General features: G+C 43.7%; 2 protein-coding genes and 1 non-coding gene across 3 annotated transcripts in view; 1 reads left to right on the top strand and 2 right to left on the bottom strand.

The window, feature by feature from the left end:
* Positions 1 to 23,219, top strand: part of LOC144487108 (mediator of RNA polymerase II transcription subunit 12-like protein) — a 596,823-nt gene that overhangs the window by 175,722 nt on the left and 397,882 nt on the right.
* Positions 4,599 to 4,672, bottom strand: trnaf-gaa (transfer RNA phenylalanine (anticodon GAA)). Its single transcript has one exon. It is a non-coding gene; the product is annotated as a tRNA-Phe (tRNA).
* On the bottom strand, positions 15,035 to 19,125 carry LOC144483021 (P2Y purinoceptor 14-like). Its single transcript, XM_078201850.1, has 2 exons — positions 19,042 to 19,125; positions 15,035 to 16,285 (listed from the first exon to the last, which is right to left on the bottom strand). The coding sequence occupies exon 2, from the start codon at positions 16,275 to 16,277 to the stop codon at positions 15,192 to 15,194; it is 1,086 nt and encodes a 361-aa protein (XP_078057976.1). The 5' UTR covers positions 16,278 to 16,285; positions 19,042 to 19,125; the 3' UTR covers positions 15,035 to 15,191.

Here is a 23,219-nt window from a genome sequence, read left to right as displayed (position 1 = left end):
ATTTTCTCTCTCCTCCAGTAAGCTGCTAATTTAAAACCTACCAGATTGACCAAGCTTTTGATCATCTGTCTTAATATCTCTTTACATGGCTCGGTGTCTGATTTAGTTTGCAATTGCGCCTGTAAAGCCCTTTTGGATATTTTATTATGTTAAGGATGCTACATAAATGCAAATTGTTCATAGAATCATGGAATCCCCACAGTGCAGAAAGAGGCCATTTGGCCCATCATGGCACTGACAACAATCCCATCTAGGTCCGATCCCTGTAACCCCATGTATTTCTCCTGCTAGCCCCCCTGACACTAAGGGGCAATTTTAGCATGGCCAATCAACCTAACCCGCACATCTTTGGACTGTGGGAGGAAACCGGAGCACCCAGAGGGAACCCACGCAGACACGGGGAGAACGTGCAAACTCCACACAGACAGTGACCCGAGGCTGGAATCGAACCCGGGTTCCTGGTGCTGTGAAGCAGCAGCACTAACCACTGTGCCACCGTGCCGTTGTGTTGAGTTAAATATAATTTTTATATTGAAGTTTGTGAAGTAGAGGTTGAGCAGCTAAAATTATAATTATTGCACTGTATCTTATTTCGTTTCTATGCACACAATAGATGTGCATAAGATAGATAGATTTTTCCAGTTTGCTGCCCCATCCCACTTGGATACCTTGGTTAACCTGATTCAAACCAGGGTTTCCCCTTCAGCTTTTGAATGCATCTGAAAACAATCTTTCCATTTGGTCCTTTTGAAGGTTTCAATATAGTTTGATCTGTATCACTTTGCCATCTTGTAAGGTCACACTTTCCAGCTGCTGGGAACTCAAACGTTGATAAAACGTCATGACTCGTATATGTTTCCTTCATTATCTTGATTCTGTGCGTTGTGTTTAAAACAAAAATTAGTGGCTACATCGAGAGGCCATTTTTGATGTAAGAAATGTCTATTTTGTGCCAGAGTCCAAGCTTCATACCAGCGTCCTTCCATTCAACTTCACCTCATCCACCAGCATGTCATTAGAGTCATAGAGGCATACAGCGCAGAGAAGACCCTCCAGCCCATCACGTCTGCACCAACAATAACTATGACTGAAGGCCTGCGCTAATCCCATTTTTCTGCATTTGCCCCATAACCTTGAATGTTATCCTTCTAAGCTTGTTGCACGCAGATACATAGTGTTTTTAAAATTCTTTTATGGGATGTAGGCATCGCTGGTTGGGGGCAGCATTTATTGCCCATCCCTAATTGCCCTTGAGGAGGCATTTAAGATTGCTGTGGATCTGGACTCACATGTAGGTCAGATCATGTAAGGATGGCAGATTTCCTTCCCTAAAGGAAATTGGTGAACCAGATGGGTTTTTACAAGAATGGTTTTTGGTTTGATTTGATTTATTATTGTCACATGTATTAACATACAGTGAAAAGTATTGTTTCTTGCGTGCTATACAGACAAAACATACCGTTCATAGAGAAGGAAACGAGAGAGTGCAGAATGCAGTGTTATAGTCATAGCTAGGGTGTAGAGAAAGATCAACTTAATGCAAGGTAAGTCCATTCAAAAGTCAGACAGCAGCAGGGAAGAAGCTGTTCTTGAGTCGATTGGTACGTGACTTCCGACTTTTGTATCTTTTTCCTGATGGAAGAAGGTGGAAGAGAGAATGTCTGGGGTGCATGGGGTCCTTAATTATGCTGGCTGCTTTGCCGAGGCAGTGGGAAGTGTAGAAAGAGTCAACGGAAGGGAGGCTGATTTCATAGTCATCATTAGACTTTTAATTTCAGATTTTTATTCAATTCAACTTTCACCATCTGCTGAGGTGGGATTTGAACCCAGGTCCCAAGAGCATTACCCTGGGTATCTGGATTACTATTGCAGTGACAATATCACTTTGCCACTGCCTCCCCTGTTGCAAATTATATTTTCTGTTTTCAAATTCATATGCTTCAGGATTATAACTTTCAGTTTGGGAAATTAATTTTTCTTAATATCAAAAATATTGAATACTTAAATAATTTGCAAAGCTCAGTAAACAGGGATAATGACAGAACAAAGATCATCCTTTGTGCTGTTGAGATGGTGTATCCATCTCTTACAGCAGCGCCCGGATCTATCTGGAGGAGACTGTTTGTCTCAAGGCATCTCAGGCAAGGCTTTCAAGTTGAGGTGTAACGGGGGAGGTTTGACTTATTGATGTGGTCTCTCCAGAACAAAGAAGCTCTGAAAGCAACTTATAAACAATGGGTGACTTCTCTGAGTGTCTTGACTGAGCTAGTTGTTGGAAATTTACCATCACGCCCGCCCTGGAATTGGGGCGGGTGCGGCTCGCAGAACGCAATTGGCCTCGGGCAGGATTTTATGAGTCTCGCCTGAGCGAGGTCGTAAAATACCAGCCAGTGAGTCTGGCACAGTGGTTAGCACTGCTGCCTCACAGCGCCAGGTTCGATTCCCGGCTTGGTTCACTGTCTGTGTGGAGTTTGCAAGTTCTCCCGTGTCTGCATGTGTTTCTTCCGGGCGCTCCGGTTTCCTCCCACAGTCTGAAAGACGTTTTGGTTAGATGCATGGACCATACTAAATTCTCCCTCAGTGTACCCGAACAGGCGGCGGAGTGTGGCGACTAGGAGATTTTCACAGTCATTTCATTGCAGTGTTAACGTAAGCCTACTTGTGACGCTAATAAACTTTAAACTTTATTTACCCTGAGCAATACCATGGCAAATCTGTGTTTTATTTATACTAAAAAGGACAGCGAGAGAATGAACAGCAGACATAAAGTCTGCGTTTGCTGTCTTGTCGACTCAGTAATTTGTGTGATTGCAAAATCATCTTGTGGTTGTGTTCTGGAGATGCAGGTTACTGATGTTGGACTTTGACAAGTGTGCAACAATCATGTGCTGATGAGTGTTCGTGTCATGTAAACTGGATTGGTTAAAAATTACAATGTGCTTTAGATGTCAAATGTGACATTTGCCTACCGAAGCAGATCTGTATGCGTGTATGTTATAGTTAATTTCTTGTCACAAAGTACTGGAATGTTAATTTCAATGCCGTAGCAATTTAAACTTGTTCATTAAGCTTGAGGTGGTATGTTTTGAAGATTGTTTTAAGGATGCCCATGTACCACGCATTCCTTCCTGGTGCCTCGCCTTGTACGCTATGGCATTTCAAGTGCTCATTTAAATATGTCTCAGTGCCTTTTACTTCAGCTGTTGCAGAGTTAGTGTAAGTTCTGTGTTGTATTGGAGGAGTTCTGAAATGTCTTTTGGAGTTGGGAAGGAGTCACACTGGACTTTGCCCCGGAGGTGATTGGATTTCGAAGTCCTCTGGACATAGAGCCTGTTTTTACTCATTGAGGCTAGAGTTATCCCATCCCTCCTCGGCTGCAGCACCTCAGGGACGTGGAGCAGAGAAGGGAAGTGTTACGCTGAGGAGGAGATGGAGGCTCTTAATAGAAAGCTTGGGGTATTCACGGAGCACTGCTCTTACCACCACTTCAAACATGAGCAATGAAAACCATAGTAAATCCTACAGTACAGAAGGAGGCCATTTGGCCCATCGAGTCTGCACCGACAACAACCCCCATATAAGCCCTATCTCCGTAACCCCACATATTTACCCTGTTAATCCCTCTAACATACACATCCCAGGGTACTAAGGGACAATTTAGCATGGCCAATGCACCTAACTTGCACATTTTTGGACTGTGGGAGGAAACCGGAGCACCCGGAGGAAACCCACGCAGACACGGGGATAACATACAAACTCCACACAGACCCAAGCCGGGAATTGAACCTGGGTCCCTGGAGCTGAGAGGCAGCAGTGCTAACCATTGTGCCACCGTGCCACCCAATGATGGAAGTGGAGCTGATAATTGAACGATGCTCCCTTCTCACTTGATTTGCAGCCACAGTGCTGGGCAAAGGCGGCACTACCAGTAGCCATTAAGGTCACTGAGATCCTCAAATTCCAAACCTCAGGATTCTATACGGCTGTAGCCCGGCAACATTGCCCCATGCCCGAGATCACTGTGCATTACTGCCTTAGGGAGGTGACAGAGGCCCTGGACACTCGGGAAAGGGACTTCATCATTTTCTCATGAAGCAGAGGGAAACGGAAAGAGCAGGGTGTTGCGATTTTGAATCATACAGGGGAGCTACCGACTGCACATTTGTGGCTCTGAGGGTGCCACATGTTAGTGTGAGATGTACTGGAACTGCGGGGGTCGACATTTCAAGAATGTGCAGTATCTGTGTAACCATGCGCAGAACATCATGTTGGTGAATACTGACGATCTTGGCATTCCATCCTGCCCTGTCAGCTATTCCTGTTGTATTTGAGCCACCACGATGAACCCGAGGCTGGCTGCTTGGTGATAAGGGCTCGACATGTGGCTCGAGATGAGTGTTCATGTTGAATTTGTGCTGCAATTAAAGACCTGCTTTAAATCGGTGATCAAACACAGCTGTCCCCAGTTAGGGGATTTATTTTGTTGATTATAAATAAGTTATTACGAAAGAATTACAAATATTCAAAGTACGAATATGAAAGATACATTACCAATGGTTAAAGATGCAGTGCCAATTAGCAGATAGCAAAGGGGCTCATGCTGAAACCCCGGGATTGAACCAGGGACCTTTAGATCTTCAGTCCAATGCTCTCCCAACTGAGCTATTGCAGCTGGGGAATCATTGCAAGTGTATATAAGCCAGTTCACTCTGGGTGCCTGGGAGGAACTTGGAAGAGCCTGTCTTGGAAGCCCACCTGGTCAAGGTACAGGCCTGCTTCAGACTCATTCCTCCTCAAAATACAATCATTGGAATGAACAATGAGGGCTACCTGTTCAACATGTGGTTCATGACTCCCCTTTGCCACTTGGACACATGTGGGGACGAGAGCCATGCTCCCATGAGGGACTCTGGGGAGCAAACCATCACTGTTCCAAAACAAGTTCCATTACCTGGACCACTCAATTGGAGCCCCGATAGTTTCATGTCTCTAAGTTTGTGGTGATATGCTGCACAGTGTGGCTGTCATGCTTTCTGCGCGTTTCCTTTCAGTTTCAGCCTGTCGTATTTGGCGTTTTTTTTTCTCAGAATGTGGTCAGGATTTGTCGGGGCAAACAACATGGGGCTTCTTCATCTGTTGGTTCAACCTCTCTTCGTGCTCAAGTGTAACCTTCCCGTGCTCATTAATGTTTTTGCCAGTATTGCCTAACTGATTCTTTCCTTCTTAGTCAAGGGTATTACAGGTTAATGAACCCCAATGAATGGATCAGCCAGGATATAATTGAATGGCAGAATAGGCTCAGGGGGCCGAATGGCCTTCCCCTGTGCCTATGCTTTGGTTGCAAGATGTCTTCTCATGTTCATTTGGAAAGCATATATCTTCTGGCTCGTAAACCAAGCACAGGCCTCTTTCCTTGTTTTAAATGTATCTTGATCAATGCATTTAATTTGGCTGCTTTTAATTACAATTTTGGCAGAGGTTCTATACAATGCGGGAGAGAGTAAGTGGCGATATTATCTACTGTTTCCCTGTTGGGATTCTGAACTCTGCTAGGATTGCTCCTCACACTGATCCCTCCTATCACAAGTGAGAAGACTGAGACTACATATGTAAAGGTAACTAGGAGTGAATTACTATCTGATTTCTGTATCTGGGCAGTTAATTTTTGTTCTTCCACTTTCTGGACAACATTTTTCATCAGTAAATGTACTGCAATCAGGAAGTGCTGTGAGATCATTTGTCGCTGTGTGGAAGCTGTGAACAGAATTCCACCAATGCGAGGCGGCCACTCAGAAATGCATCCTTTTCCTCGTGAAAAGTTTCAGAAGTAAGCAGGAAAATGCCAACCATCTTGAAACAGTAACTTCCTCCGGAATGAACCATTTCATTTTATTTGATTTGATTTATTATTGAGACGTGTCTTGGGATACAGTGAAAAGCATTGTTTCTTGCATTAGCACTGCTGCCTCACAGCGTACGTTCAGGAGGGAGCTGGGTGTGGCCCTTGTGGCTAAAGGGATCAGGGGGTATGGAGAGAAAGTGGGAGTAGGATACTGAAAGTGCATGATCAGCCATGATCGTATTAAATGGTGGTGCAGGCTCGAAGGGCTGAATGGCCTCCTCCTGCACTTATTTTCTATGTTTCTATGACAACAGGTGGAATAGGGAAAGAAATTTGAAAGATTGAATTTGTAAATTAAAATATGCACAAGCATGATTATTATTTATAAGTTCTATTTTGTAAATATTACTGTGAATTTAAGTTGTAAAGAAAACACACTGGAAGTCTATCTTGTATATCATTTCCTCAGGACCCCAGCAACATCATGAGTATGAGAGATTATACACACCACAATTATGTGGTAAACACAGCAGGTAACTGGTTGTGCTGCACCTCAGCTCATTTTTAATTTGTTTCCTGTAATGCACCCACTTAAAATTAAGATTCACTTGTTCCTGCAAATTTGCTGACTGATTAGAATTATTCACATTATTCATCATGTAGATAAGCCAAGTTGTTGTTGTGCTATCACATCATGTGGCCAATTCGTCTAATGTTTCTGGGTAATAGGCATTTGAGACTCACAAAGTTAGCTTCTGCTAATGGTTTGCAAAATTCCTCAAAGAACCCATGAGACTATTTCGCAGGAGATAATCGGCTGATACGTGGCAAGTAATATTCGTGCTCCACAACTAGGCAGTACCTCTTGCAGATGGTACACACTGCTGCCACTGTGCATCAGTGATGGAGAGAGCGAATGTTTGTGGGTGGAGTGTCAATGAAGTGGGCTGCTTTGTCCTGGATGGTGTCAATTATCAACGACAGCAAGAGATATTCTAACCATTTCCTCTTGGCATTCAATTGCATTACCATTGCCGTATCTCCTGCTATCAATATCCTGGGGGTTACCATTGAACAGGAACTGAACTGGGCCACTCCCTAGTCCAAAACTGTGCAGGTAAAGTGAATTGGTCAGGATAAATTTTCCCTCAGCCTACCCGAACAGGCGCTTGACTGTGGCGAGTAGAGGATTTTCACAGTAGCTTCTTTGCAGTGTGCATATAAGCCTACTTGTGACTAATAAACAAACTTTACTTCACTTACTTTACTTACTTTTCTTTACCATAAGAGCAGGTCAGAGGCTGGGAATTCTACAGAGGGCAACTCATCTCTGGACTTCCCAGATCTTGTCCACCATCCAGAAGGCACAAGTCAGGGGTGCAATGGAGTATTCTCAACTTGCCTGGATGAGTGCAGCTCCCACAACACTCAAGAAGCTTGACACCATCCAGGATAAAGCAACCCACTTCATTGACACCCCATCCACAAATATTCGCTCCCTCCACCACCAATGCACAGTGGCAGTAGTGTGTACCATCTACAAGACGGACTGCAGTACCTCACCAAGGCTTCTTTGACAGCACCTTCCAAACCTGGGTCCTTTACCACCTAGAAGGACAAGGGCAGCAGATGCCTGGGAATGCCACCACCTGGAAGTTCTCCTTCTGGTCACATGCCATGCTGATTTGGAAACCTTTCGCCATTCCTTCACTGTCCTTCAAATCATTATTGCCTTGTGAAGATCAGCATTCATAACGATGTTACTCTCTGCTGTTAATCTTCATTGCTGATTGCGATTTACTGCATTAATTATCAATTATCTAATTGAAAGCAGTCTGCAGGGACTTTAACAGCATTCCTTATAGAGAAGCATGGAATCATTAACAGCATCATATGGATCATCATGGTTCAAAAACCTGGAGCTCCCTCCTTTACAGCAATGTGGGTGTACCTACAGCTCAGGGACTGGAGTGGGTAAAGAAAGCAGCTCACCACCATCTTCTCAAGGGCAATTATGGATGGGCAATAAATGCTGGCCCATGACGGCTGCATCCCATGAACGAATAAAAAAAATTGCTTAGCTTTTGAAAGCTGCAATTTAAATGCCTTCAAGCCTCCAGAAAAATGCACATCCTAAGTAGGCATTAAGTTACCAGGGCTGGTATCTTCAAAGATATGATGTGGAGATGTCGGCGTTGGACTGGGGTAAACACAGTAAGAAGTCTCACAACACCAGGTTAAAGTCTAACAGGTTTATTTGGTAGCAAAAGCCAATTTTGCTACCAAATAAACCTGTTGGACTTTAACCTGGTATTGTGAGACTTCTTACTGTCTTCAAAGGTATACCACACCTTTTTAAGTCTCCACAGCGTGTGAAGCAATTAGATTAAAAGGTAGAATGCTACAAAAGTGTATTTGCATGCGCATTTATATATAGAATAGTGAAAATTGCATTTTAATCTAACATTTATTAATTTTATTTGGAGGATAATAAAGACTGCATCAGGCAGGGTATTTTCACGATCAGTGTTAGCCAGCTTTAACATGTCGCTGACTTGGAGCTGTGGTTTTGAAGTTTTACTCAGGCAGTATACCTGTTATTGATGAGCTGTTCCATCCATCTAACTTCAATGAGGTCATATTTCCCTTACTAGCTGTTCAGTGTATTTTGCAGACATAGGAACAGAAGTAGGCCAATCAGTCTCTGGGAGTTGCTCCCCCATTCACGAGGAGCATAGCTGGAGTTTCGAGATTGCAATGAAGGCAAAACTGCCAGTGGGAGTGTTCCTCTGCAAATGACAGAAACTAAACGTATTGTCATGAATGCTTATCTTCACAAGGTTAGTGGTTATCTTCACAAGCACGGTGGTTAGCACTGCTGCTTCACAGCACCAGGGACCCGGGTTCGATTCCCGGCTTGGGTCACTGTGTGGAGTTTGCACGTTCTCCCCGTCTCTGCGTGGGTTTCCTCCGGGTGCTCCGGCTTCCTCCCACATTCCGAAGGACGTGCTGGTTAGGTGCATTGACCCGCCGGACTGTGGCGACTCGGGGAATTTCACAGTAAACTTCATTGCAGTGTAAGCCTTACTTGTGACTAATAAAGAAATAAACTTTAAATAAACTGATTTGAAACGCCTTTAACTTAAGATAAAACAGAATGTTCTGAAAAGGGGGGAGTTTCCTGATGAGTACCTCTGTTTGGAGATATACCCATGTGATCTGGTTGCCATGGGGAGTGAAACTTATTGAAGTGGAATGGCAGTTGACAGCTTTTCATTGTATCTCAGGAAAAGGGACAGTTATTGTTTGAGATGCAGAAACAACGCTAGCTACACTGCAGGACCGAGTATACAGGAAAACATAAATGGGGCATGTGAGGAAGGTACTACGAGCATAATCGTGGGTGACTTTCATCGATAGGAATTGATTGGGCAAATCAGGGAGGTAAAGGTAGACTCGGAAATGAGTTCATTGAAGTATATTTGGGACAATTTCTTAGAGTAGTACATTCCAGCACCAATGAGAGAGCAGACTAAGTAAGGTAGACCTGTTAATGTGCAATGAGACAAGATTAATCAATATCCTTACAGTAAAAGAGCCTCATGTCAACAGTGAATGTAACATGATAGAATCTCCCATTCAGTTTGAAGGTGAAATGTGTGGGCCCAAGACTTGTGTTTTGTGTTTTAAACCATGGGGCGGCACAGTGGTTAGCACTGCTGCCTTACAGCGCCAAGGACCTGGGTTCAATTCCCCGTCATTGTCTGTGTGGAATCTGCATGTTCTCCCCATGTCTGCATGGGTTTCCTTCGGGTGCTCTGGTTTCCTCCCGCAGTCTGAAAGACGTGCTGGTTGGGTGCTAAATTCTCCCTCTGTGTACAGATGCCGGAGTGTGACGACTGGGGGATTTTCCCAGTAATTTCATTGCAGTGTTAAATCTACTTGTGACACTAATAAATAAAATAAATAAAATGAATAAAGTAGAAATAAGAGTATGAAGGCAGTGTCTAAAGTGAAACTAGGTTATAAGGTAGGACAATGGAGATATAGTGGCTGAAATTTAAAGAGATATTTAGTCGTAGAATCATAGAATCCCACAGTGCAGAATGAGGCCATTTGGCCCATCGAGTCTGCACCAATCACAATCCCACCCAGGCCCTATCCCCATAACCCCATTCATTTACCCTAGCTAGTCCTCCTGACACTAAGGGGCAATTTAGCATGGCCAATCCACCTAACTCACACGGCTTTGGACTGTGGGAGGAAACCGGAGCACCCAGAGGAAACTCACGCAGACACGGGTTCAATGTGCAGATACAGACAGTGACCCAAGCCGGGAGTCGAACCCGGGTCCCTGGCGTTATGAGGCAGCAGTGCTAACCACTGTGCCACTCTAAGCAAAGACTTATTCAAGTGAGGAAGAAAGACTCCTTGAGAAGAATGCATCATCTGGAGCTAAATAAGGAAATTAAAGATGGTATCAAACTGAAAGAAACAATGTTCAATTTTGCGACGATTAGTGGTTCATCCAAAGATTAGTCAGATTAAGAACCAACAAAGAATAACTAAAAATTTTACTAGAGGCAGAAATGGGAGCTTGAGAGAAAGCTAACTAGAAATATGAAAACAGGTCATCAGAGTTCTACAAGGATTTAAAAAGGAAAGGAGTAACTAAAGCAAGTGTTAGCCCTCTAAAGAGTGAGACTGGGAAATTAGTAATAAAACAGAAGCAATTGACAGAACGGTTGAACAGGGATTTTGTGTCAGTCTTCACTGTGGAAAACTTGGAAAACTTCCCAAAAGCACATGAAAATCAAGAGGTGAAAGAGAGGGAGGAACTTAAAACAATCTCAATCGTCACGGAAAAGGTAGTGGGAAAACTATTAGTCTAAAGTCTGACAGGGGCCCAGGACTTGATGGCCTGCACCTTAGGGTTGCAGAGATAGTAGAGACATCTTCCAAAATTTCTCAGATTCTGGAAGGGAAGTTTAAGTTAATTTATTAGTATCACAAGTAGCTTCACGTTAACACTGCAATGAAATTACTGTGAAAATCTCCTAGTCGCCACACTTGGGCACCTGTTCGGGTACACTGAGGGAGAATTTAGCATGACCAATGCACTTAACCCACACAAACACGGGGAGAACATGCAGACTCTGCACAGAGAATGACCCAAGCAGGGAATTGAACCCAGGTCCCTGGCGCTGTGAGGCAGAGTGCTAACCATTGTGCCACCATGCTGTCCCTGTGCCATTACGCCGTTCAAGTGGATTGGAAAGTAGCAAGTGTAACAATTTTATTCCAGAAAAGAGGAAACCAAAGGCCAAGTTAGCCTAACACCTGTCCTAAGGGAATTTCTAGAATCCACCATTAAGGAGGTTTTAGCACTTTACTTAAATCTTAGAGGTACCAGGCTGATTGAACATGGATTTTTGAAAGGGTAACCTGTTTAACTAATTTATTGAAGCTCTTTGAGGAAGTAACTAAATGGATTTCCAAAAGGCATTTGGTAAGGTGCCACATCAAAGATTATTGCACAAAATAAGAGCTCCTGGTGTGGGCTTGGCATATTAGCATGGATAGAAGGACTGGTTAGCTAACAGAAAGCAGAGAATATCATAGAATCATACAGTGCAGAAAGAGGCCATTCAGCCCATCGAGTCTGCACCAACCACAATCCCACCCAGGCCCTATCCCTATATATTTACCCACTAATCCCTCTAACCTGTGCATCCCGGGACACTAAGGGGCAATTGAGAATGGCCAATCAACCAAGCCCGCACATCTTAGGACTGTGGGAGGAAACCGGAGTGAAGCAGCAGTGCTAACCACTGTGCTACCGTGCCGCCTTGGGGTAAGTGAGCCATTTTCATGTTGGCAAGCTGTAATCAGTAGTGTGTCATAGGGATCAATGCTGGGTCCTCAACTGTCTACAATCAATATTGATGACTTAGATGAAGGGATCGAACATATGATAGCTAAATTTGCTGATGACACTAGGTGGCACGGTGACACAGTGGTTAGCACAGCTGCCAGGGACCCGGGTTCAATTCCAGCCTTGGGTCACTGTCTATGCGGAGTCTGCACGTTCTCCCCGTATCTGCGTGGATTTCCTCCCGGTGCTCCGGTTTCCTCCCACAGTCTGAAAGATGTGCTGGTTAGGTGCATTGGCCATGCTAAATTCTCCCTCAGTGTACCTGAACAGGCACTGGAGTGTGGCGACTAGGGGATTTCACAGGAACCTCATTGCAGTGTTAATGTAAGCCTACTTGTGACACTAATAAATAAACTTTAGATAGGTAGGAAAGAAAGTTGTCAAGAGGAGGTAAGGAACCTACAAAGGGATATAAAAATGTTAATTGAATGGGCAAAGAATTGGCAGATGAACCAGAACTGTGAAATGTGTGAACTTGTCTAATTTGGCAGAAAGCATTGAAGAGCAATATATTATTTAAATGAAAAGGGAATGCAGACTTTTGGTACAGAGGGAATTGGGCATCCTGGTAAATGAATCACAGAAAATTAGAATGCTGATGCAGTGGGTATTTAGGGAGGCAAATGAAATGTTGCTATTTATTGCAAGGGGAATGGAATGTAAAAGTAAATACATTTTATTGCAGCTATACAGGGCCATGGTGGGGCCACATCTGGAATACTGTGTACAGTTTTGGTCTCCCTGTTTGAAAAATGACATAATTGCATTAGAAGCAGTTCAGGGATGGTTCATTCGACTCATTCCTGTACTTACCTCATGAAGACAGGTTGGGCCTTTATCCATTGGAGTTTGGAAGAATGAGAGGTGATCTTATTGAAACATAAAAGATCCTGAGGGGGCTTAAGAGGATGGATGCTGGGAGAGTGTTTCCTCTTGTGGGAGAGACTAGAACTAGGGAGACTCTGTTTAGAAATACGAGGTCTCCTTTTTAAGACAGTGATGAGAAACCTTTCCTCACAGAAGGTCATCAGTATGTGGAATTCAGATTTTTGATAGACCAGGGAGTCGAGTCTTATGGGAGGGCAGACAGGAGTTGAGATTGAAATCAGGTCAGCCCTTGATCTTACTGAATGACGGAGCAGACACAAGGGGCTGAATGGCCTACTCCTGCTCCTAAGTCCCACGCTCCAAAGCTACGATGGGCAGGCAGCGTGAACTGTTTTGTGTTAACAAACAGGCAGGATGCTGGTGAGAGTTCTGTTTCTACTGCTCAAAAGATTGGGAAAAGAATAGACTTGGTTTTTGAAAATTTAAGGAATGGGGAGTCGTGCCGATGTGCCTTGCTGGTGATAACTGGAGCTGGAATGCTTGAATAGGGAGTGTTGAAGGACAATGAAAGTTTGACCCTGGTGTGACGGGGAGAGTTGGGAGTGAGAGTGGTTTTGACCGTGGTTTTGATACATATCTGTCAGAAATGAGGTGTTGCTTAAAGCCTCAAAACATATTTCAGCTGTGACGAAGGCTCATCCAGACGTGAAACGCTGACTCTGTTCACTCTCCACAGATGCTGAGATTTTCCAGCATTTTCTGTTTTTGTTTCAGATTCCAGCATCCGCAGTAGTTTGCTTTTATTTCAGATGTGTCAGTGACTGTGGAATGTACCGTTCTCTTTCGTTTCATGTCATTGATAATTCTAAATTAATTTTTGATCCATGTTGAAATTAGTTTGTTGCAGCAAAAATCTTAAAATGTGAAATCCTGTCCATTAGTTTATTGGAAGTTTGGGGAAATTTGTCCCTTTTTAAAATGTTAGCAGTCGCTGTGAGGATCGTAACCCTATTGTATATCGACCCTAGGTGAAGGAGTAAGATAAATACAATGGGCGGCACGGTAGCACAGTGGTTAGCACTGCTGCTTCACAGCTCCAGCGACCTGGGTTCGATTCCCTGCTTGGGTCACTGTCTATGTGGAGTTTGCACATTCTCCTCGTGTCTGTGTGGGTTTCCTCCGGGTGCTCCGGTTTCCTCCCACAGTCCAAAGATGTGCGGGTTAGGTTGATTGGCCATGCTAAAAATTGCCCCTTAGTGTCCTGAGATGGGTAGGTTAGAGGGATTAGCGGGTAAAATATGTAGGGATATGGGGATAGGGTCTGGGTGGGATTGTGGTCGGTGCAGACCCGATGGGCCGAATGGCCTCTTTCTGCACTGTTGGGTTTCTATGATTTCTATGAATGCAAATAACAAAGCAAATGTACCATTGTTCACCAATAGATGGTGTAAGTAACAACCCCTTTTTAAATGATGTATACAGAATCTTATTCAAAGACACTGAAAAATTGAAAGACATTTAATTTATTTCTCTCCATGTGGCCCAATGGTCATTTCACAATAATAGAACAAATTTTAGAGGGTTTCAGTGCTTGTTTCACTTTAAATTTGCTGACGTTATTCGGGAAGTAGGTAGTTGTGCTCTTTAGAGGCAGGGTGCTTTTTCTAAAATGTGAACTCCTTCCTGTTTTAATTTGAAGACTCTTTTTAAATGGCTGAAGGGCTTCTGGGTAAGAATCGTCCCGTACGTCCTCAAAACTAACTCCCCTTTCAACGTGTGCGCACGCGCACACACGTTCAGTAAAGATCTGGAATTATAATGAGTTAGATTTGACTGTCATGAAAACCCATCTGGTTCCCTAATGTCCTTGAGGGAAGGAAGTCTGCCATCCTTTCCTGGTCTGGCCTACATGTGATTCCAGTGTGGTTGACTCTTAACTGTTTTGTGAAATGTCCTAGCAAGTAGTTCAAGGGCAATTGGGGATAGGCAGTAAATACTGGCCCAGCCAGTGACACCCAAATCCCATCAATGAATAAGAAAAAATGTCAAACTTCCGCTGAATGTAGAGGATGATAGAGACGTGACAAAATTGCAAGTACCCAATGTAATCAAAATAATTCTCAATATATTTGCTGTACTTGCTCCTCACCCACTCTCAATTTTCTGATCACTGAACCAATGACATATCACATGTTTATACAGTCTCTCTCATTCTCTGGGTATTGCCAACATTTCTCATTAAGATTAATGGGCTAATACTATGGCTGTATGTTGCCATATTTCCCTAACACGTTCATGTTATATGATATACTGGTATGAACAGTGGACACAATGGAACATGACCAGAATGCTTCAGTCAGTTTACATCAAAGTCATGTGAAGCATTGAACTCAGCAGATGAACTTGATTCATCCCATTGCAATTTCTTGAGACTGTTTTTGATAAAATGACAAAAAAGTGAAAATACTTCAAAAACGCTTCAATCACTTGGAAATAATTATTCAGTAGACGTTACATGAATTCAAAGCCATAATCCTTCCCATTCCCCCATCATTTTTTTTAACAGCTCATAGGGTGTGCCATGTTTCATTCTTTGAGAACAGGTGTAGGCTCAAGGTTCTTTGGCACCACTGAAGTAGCGACTGTCGGCTGGTCGAGTACGGATCGTGAAGGGTTACTATGCAAGGACAGATTGTTGCGTGGCACGTTGTCCTTGGAAGATTTTTCCAGGCCTAACTTTGACCGGAATCCCTTGCAGAACAGAAAATAGATCACTGGATCTAAGCAGGCGTTAAGTGTTGCCAGCACAACGGCAAATTCCTTGAAGTGGAAGAGAGACTTTTTCCAAAAACACCCAGTGATGACATCAATCTGGCTTAAAATGTAAGGAAGCCTCGCGATGTGGTAGGGAACAAAACACACCACAAAGACAGCAAGGAGGATTAGAATGTTGTTCTTTGCCTTGGCTTGCTTTCTGAGGGAGCTTGCCGATGGGGATTTGTCAAGACGTTTTGCAGTTTGAAAGTAAAAGAAGCAAAGCCCTATCAACACGCAGAGAAACAGAAATGTGCCACCAGCGTGGAGGGTTACGTGCCAGTGAACTCCCGAACCACTTCTAAATTCTAAGCACGTTTCTCTTGTTCTATTCTGGGGTGGCTTTTTCCCTGTCAGAAACGTGTATGAAAATCCAAGGCTGAGAAGAACACACCAGGTTCCGACGGAGACAATTCTCGCAGACTTGAGGGTTTGAAATGGATGTGTTTTGAGTGGTTTGACAATTTTCAGGTATCTGGTGGCCGCAATGTATCCCAGGAAGAGAATGCTTGAATACATGTTCAAATAGAAGATGCATGTTGCAAAATTGCAGTAGATTTTTCTCATTATTGTGGAGCCCAAATTGCTCCCGCCAGCTATTTTTATCGGCAGTGAGAGGACCAGCATTAAGTCGGCTACCACCAAGTTCTTTAAATAGATGGTGATGCTGTTGCTGTTGGGGACATGACAGAAGTACACCCAGAAAGCCAGGCTGTTGAGAATGATTCCAACGACACAAATTAATGAATAGGCAGTAGTGGTAAAAATTGCAAAGCCGTTAGAAGAAAATTGGCAGGTGGCGTTGTCAGAGGAGTTTGTGCTTGTAACAATCTCGATATGTTCTGTAGAATCAGCCATCAATGCATCTGAAAGTTAAAGTAAAACATGCTATTTTTTCCAGAAAGATGTCACACCACAATTTGCTAAAAGGGATCATCCTTGAAATGAAAAGGGGCTGGGGCCGAGGATTCAGCATTGAATCAAATAATTATTGTTTGATAGATGTTTGTTAATATATTTTCCATCTGTTATAGAATGTTTGAAATGCAACAGTAGATCATGTTAAGGGACTTGATGTGCACTGTGAGGACACAAACATTTTTTCTCAGGAAAATGCATTTAACACTGCCTATCTTAAACGGGAAACCACTGATATAATAAATTCTGCAATGCTGTGATAAAATATATAACTACAGTTTCAAGACTTTGTGCATGTGCTTCTTGAAAGAAGGAACTTCAAAGTTTTAAAAGTTTATTTATTAATCACAAGTAAGGCTTACATTAACACTGCAATGAAGTTACTGTGAAATTCCCTTAGTCGCCACAGTCCGGCGCCTGTTTGGGTCAATGCACCTAACCAGCACGTCTTTCAGAATGTGGGAGGAAACCGGAGCACCCGGAGGAAACCCACGCAGACACAGGGAGAGCGTGCAAACTCCACACAGACAGTGATCCATGCCGGGAATCGAACCCAGGGCCCTGGTGCTGTGAAGCAGCAGTGCTAACCACTGTGTCATCGTGCTGCCCCTTGCATTCATATAGAACCTGTCATTAATTCAGGTTGTCTAAACCCATTTGTGGCTAATGAAGTACTTTCACTGTTGTAATATATGAAGCATGGGAACAATGTTCCACAAATATTAGTGCTTTGAGCACCCTAATGAGAATGCGCTGGATCTAGTGTTCTGGATTCTCATAAATGAATCATAATTATTGATTCTTATTTCTTACTGATGGAACAGTAAACATCACAAAATATATGAGGGAAACTCCATTGGGTTTGGTTATCAACTCATGGCTTGGGCTCATTTCCTGCTATCTAATGGTCCTCTATTTTAAACAAAAACTTGTTGAAAAGTCTAAATTTCAATAATATGTGAATATTGTTCATAATCTGTTCCTCTCCCATTTAGATTTATTCACCTTAGAACAGAGACTGCTTATCTTCTCGGATTTGTTTATTTTTATATATTTACTAGTCACAAGTAGGCTTACATTAACACTGCTATGAAGTTACTGTGAAAATACCCCAGCCACACTCCGGCACCTGTTCGGGCACAGAGGGAGAATTTAGCACGGCCAATGCACCTAACCAGCATGTCTTTGTGACTATGGGAGGAAACCTGAGCACCCGGAGGAAACCCACGCAGACATGGGGAGAACATGCAGACTCCAAACAGACAGTGACCCAAGCCGGGAATCGAACCCAGGGCCCTGGTGCTCTGAGGCAGCTGTGCTAACCGCTGTGCCACCGTGTCACCCTGAAATGCACTGATTTTTCAAGTGTTTTTCTAGCATGTTCTCTTTCTGTCATGTTATCTGTTATTGTTATTTGTCGGTGATTCAGCAAATTGCTATGGAGTTATGTGGCAGATTAAGGTATTCACAGAAGTTTGCTTTCAGGATGTGTGCGACACAGACAGGCAGTCATTGCCTAACCGAGGAAGGGTTTTACACAACTGATCCTCCTAACTCTGTGAGTGTTTTTCTCCTGATCTGGTCATTGGTTCTTGTACTGAACGCTGGATTCATAATTGAAAAGTTAAGAGAGAAAGATGGCAAGATGTAAGGTTTTGATTTCAGTGGTGGTTATTTAACAAAATTTGCTTCAAGATCATGGCATAAAGTTTTTTCCTTAAAATTTATTTTCCAAAACATACTTTTGTTGAAACAAAGATCAGAATTTGCATTTCTCTGGTGACTTTCAGTTCTGTAATTTTGCCCTTTTGAGTAAATAATCACCCTAGATCATGTACTTAACTTTCTGGAGTGGGATTGTGCCGTATAGAGACCTCCCGTCTCTAATGCGAGGACGCTACCACTAATGCCAAGGTGGACTCCTTGTTGCTGTAGAACTAACTAATCGTAGGTTCTATGTCAAAGTTATCTTCACCTCGGAGGGGAGATTTCTTTAATGGCAAAGACCTAATATGATTCCATACATGTTTAAGAGAGTTAATCTACGCTGAGACTTCCCTCACAATGTTTAAACAGTAACAAACCTAAATGCCTGAGAGACAATAAAAGCGAGTGCAGTGATCACTGATGTAGTTAGATTGATTGGTTATGTGCAGCTCTTTGAGTTCACTCCTTGTTTAGATTTAGGGCGGCATGGTAGCACAGTGGTTAGCACTGCTGCTTCACAGCTCCAGGGTCCCGGGTTCGATTCCCGGCTCGGGTCACTGTCTGTGTGGAGTTTGCACATTCTCCTCGTGTCTGCGTGGGTTTCCTCCGGGTGCTCCGGTTTCCTCCCACAGTCCAAAGATGTGCGGGTTAGGTTGATTGGCCAGGTTTTAAAAATTGCCCCATAGAGTCCTGGGATGCGTAGGTTAGAGGGATTAGTGGGTAAAATATGTGGGGGTAGGGCCTGGGTGGGATTGTGGTCGGTGCAGACTCGATGGGCCGAATGGCCTCCTTCTGCACTGTAGGGTTTCTATGATTCTAGTTCAATCTATCTTATTTAACATTCTCAAATTATCTTCCAATGCAAAAGAAACAAATTGAGGTGAAAAGGTTACCTTGGAGAGGCAGGGATCAAGTTCTGAAAGAATAACCAGTCTCAACATGACACTGATGGTCACAGTATATAAAATTCCACAAAGACTAAAGAAAAATTACCTACCTGAATGGATGTTCTTGATGTGGTATTTACTCTGTGTCTGACAGATCAAGAGTTTCTTGCAGCAGTACTGGACTGAACTTGTATGCACTAAATGCCTTATTTACCCTCATGATATTGGTCAATTTGTGGTGTTCAGCATTTTCCTGAACCAGAAGTAGGAAGCAGTGAGGTAACTCTGACCAGCACTGTGATTTTCAGTAGTTGTGATGTACAAAAGGAACTAGGGTATTTTTGTTCTTTCTTGAAACATTGCTGGCAAGACCAGTCTGGTTTCCCATCCTGAATTTCCCTTGAAGTAACTGGATTTATTGGGCTACTTCAGAGGGGAAGTTAAGAGTCAACCACATTGCTGTGGACTGGAGTCCCATGTAAGGATGGCAGATTCCAGATGGATTTTCAAGATAATTGATGTTAGTTTCATGGTAATTATTCATAGAATTATAGAATCATACAGTGCCCTTCAGCCCATTGAGTCCGTACCGAATTCGTTTTTTTGAAGGGGTAACCAAGAAGATAGATGAGGGCACTGCAGTCAATGCTGTCTACATGGACTTTAGCAAGGCCTTTGACAAGGTACCGCATGGTAGGTGGTTGCATAAGGTTAAATCTCACGGGATCCAGGGTGAGGTAGCTAAATGGATACAAAATTGGCTTCTGGACAGAAGCCAGAGGGTGGTTGAAGAGGGTTGCTTTTCATAGAATCATAGAAACCCTACAGTGCAGAAGAAGGCCATTCGGCCCATCGAGTCTGCACCGACCACAATCCCACCCAGGCCCGACCCCCATATCCCTACACATTTACCCGCTAATCCCTCTAACCTACACATCTCAGGACACTAAGGGGCAATTTTTAGCATGGCCAATCAACCTAACCCGCACATCTTTGGACTGTGGGAGGAAACCGGAGCACCCGGAGGAAACCCACGCAGACATGAGGAGAATGTGCAAACTCCACACAGACAGTGACCCAAGCCGGGAATCGAACCCAGGTCCCTGGAGCTGTGAAGCAGCAGTGCTAACCACTGTGCTACCATGCCGCCCGGTAAACTTTTCAAACTGGAGGCCTGTGACCAGCGGTGTGCCTCAAGGATCAGTGCTGGGTCCACAGTTATTTGTCATTTATATTAATGATTTGAATGAGAATATAGGAAGCATGGTTAGTAAGTTTGCAGATGACACCAAGATTGGTGGCACAGTGGACAGTGAAGAAAGTTATCTTCGATTGCAACGGGATCTTGATCAATTGGGCCAGTGGGCTGACGAATGGCAGATGGAGTTTAATTTAGACAAATGCAAGGTGATGCATTTTGGTAGATTGAACCAGGGCAGGACTTACTCAGTTAATGGTAGGGCATTGGGGAGAGATCTAGGGGTACATGTTCATAGCTCCTTGAAAGTAAAGTCACAGGTGGACAGAGTGGTGAAGAAGGCATTCGGCATGCTTGGTTTCATCGGTCAGAACATTGAATTAGGATGTCTTGTTGAAGTTGTACAAGACATTGGTAAGGCCACACTTGGAATACTGTGTGCAGTTCTGGTCACCCTATTATAGAAAGGATGTTATTAAACTAGAAAGAGTGCAGAAAAGATTTACTAGGATGCTACCGGGACTTGATGGTTTGGGTATGGGGAGAGGCTGGATAGACTGGGATTTTTTTCTCTGGAGCGTAGGAGGCTGAGGGGTGACCTTATCGAGGTCTATAAAATAATGAAGGGCACAGATCAGCTAGACAGTCAATATCTTTTCCCAAAAGTAGGGGAGTCTAAAACTAGAGGGCATAGGTTTAAAGTGAAAGGGGAGAGATACGGAAGTGTCCAGAGAGGCAATGTTTTCGTACTGAGGGTGGTGAGTGTCTGGAACAAGCTGCCAGAGGTAGTAGTAGAGGTGGGTACAGTGTTGTCTTTTAAAAAGCATTTAGATAGTTACATGGATAAGATGAGTATAGAGGGATGTGGGCCAAATGCGGGCAATTGGGATTAGCTTAGGAGTTTAAAAAAAAGGGCGGCATGGACAAGTTTGGCTGAAGGGTCTGTTTCCATGCTGTAAACCTCTATGACTCTATGATCGACACATTAGAAACACCTGAACTCCCAGCAAATCCCATCTGCCAGCACTCGGTCCATAGCCCTGAAAGTTATGACGTGCCAAGTGCTCATCCAGATACCTTTTAAAAGGATGTGAGGCAACCTGCCTCTTCCACTCTCCCAGGCAGCACACTCCAGACTGTCACCACCCTCTGGGTAAAACCCTTTATACTCACACTCCCCCTTAACACCCTCCCCTCGCCATGAACCTATGTCCCCTCATGACTGACCCTTCAACTAAGGGGAACAGCTGCTCCTCATCCACTCTGTCCATGCCCCTCATAATCTCGTACATCTCTATCAGGTTGCCTCTCAATCTTCTCTGCTTCAATGAAAACAAACCAAGGTTACGCAACCTCTCTTCATGACTTAATTGTTCCATCCCAGGCAACATTCTGGTGAATCTCCTCTGCACCCCCTCCAGTGCAATCTCATCCTCCCGATAATGTGGTGACCAGAATTGCACAGAATACTCTCGCTGTGGCCTCATCAAAGTTCTATGCAACGCCAACATGACTTCCCTGCTTTTGTAATCTATGCCTCGACTGATAAAGGCTCGTCTCACATATGCCTTTTTCACCACCCGACTAACATGTCCTTCCACTTTCAGAGATCTGTGGACAAACACGCCAAGGTTGCTTTGTTCCACAGAACTTCCTAGTGTCCTACCATTCATTGAGTACTTCCTGGTCAAACATAAGAACGTAAGAACATAAGAACTAGGAGCAGGAGTAGGCCATCTGGCCTCTCGAGTCTGCTCCGCCATTCAATAAGATCATGGCTGATCTTTGCGTGGACTCAGCTCCACTTACCCGCCTGCTCACCATAACCCTTAATTCTTTTACTGTTCAAAAATTTATCTATCCTTGCCTTAAAAACATTCAATGAGGTAGCCTCAATTGCTTCGCTGAGCAGGGAATTCTACTTCTTCCAAATTGTATCACCTCTCACTTCTCAGGATTAAATTCCATAGGAGGTCCGACACAGATCCCTATGGTACATCACTGGACACTGACTTCCAGTCACTGAAGTAGCCTTCTGTTATCACCCTCTTTCCTACAACTGAGCCAATTTTGAATCCAGTTCATCAAATTACCCTGTATCCCATGTGAATTTACCTTCTTTACAAGTCTCCCATGTGGGACCTCGTCAGAGGCTTTGCTGAAATCCATATAAACTAGATTGACCCTCGTCTACAGACCTAGTCACCTTGTCAAAAGATTCAATCAAATTTGTTAGGCATGACCTCCCTCTGATGAAGCCATGCTGACTATCCCTAATCAAGCTTTGCCTCTCTAAGTGGAGATAGATGCTCTCCTTCAGAAGTTTCTCTCATAGTTTCCCTACCACTGACATGAGATTCACTGGTCTGCAGTTCCCTGGTTTATCTCTACAACCCTTCTTAAATAGCGGAACCACATTAGCTGTTCTCCAGTCATCTGGCACGTACCCCATGGCCAGAGAGGAGTTGAAAAGCCCCTGCAAACTCCTCCCTTGCTTCCCACAGCAGCCGAGGACACAATTAATCTGGACCTGGAGATTTATCCACCTTTAAGGCTGCCATCATCTCCAATGCCTTGTCCTCCCTTATGTCAATTTGCTCAAGACCCTCAGTCTCTGTCCCTGAATTCCATACCATCGTCCTCATTCTCTTAGTTGGAGATGGATGTGAAATATTCATTCAACACTCTACCAATGTCCTCTGGCTCCACCCACAGTTTGTCCCCCTTTGTCCCTAGCTATCCTCTTCCCATTGATATACTTGTAGAATATCTTGGGATTTTCCCAGTCTTACCAGTCAGAGCTTTCTCATATCCACTCTTTGCATTCCTAATTGCTTTCTTAAGCTCCACCCTGCACTTCCCATACCTCACTAATGCCTCCACTGATTTGCTCCCCTTGTACTTTTTAAAAGCCCCTCTTTTCCTTCTCATTGTATCCTGAATATCTCTGGTCATCCATGGTTCTCTGGGCTTGTTATTCCTACCTATCACCCGAGAGGGAACATGCTGGGCTTGCACCCTTCCCATTTTTCCTTTTTGAATGTCCCCCCCCACTGCTCTTCTGTGGATTTTCACATTAGTAGCTGTTAC

Source organism: Mustelus asterias, chromosome 3 (assembly GCF_964213995.1).
Source record: "Mustelus asterias chromosome 3, sMusAst1.hap1.1, whole genome shotgun sequence".
Taxonomy (NCBI): domain Eukaryota; kingdom Metazoa; phylum Chordata; class Chondrichthyes; order Carcharhiniformes; family Triakidae; genus Mustelus; species Mustelus asterias.
The sequence above is the reverse complement of the archived record's forward strand: the minus strand, read 5'-3'. Positions and strand labels throughout refer to the sequence as shown.

Coding starts and splice junctions, on each gene's coding strand:
- LOC144483021 (XM_078201850.1), bottom strand. CDS start 16,277: ATGGCTGATTCTACAGAACATATCGAGATTGTTACAAGCACAAACTCC.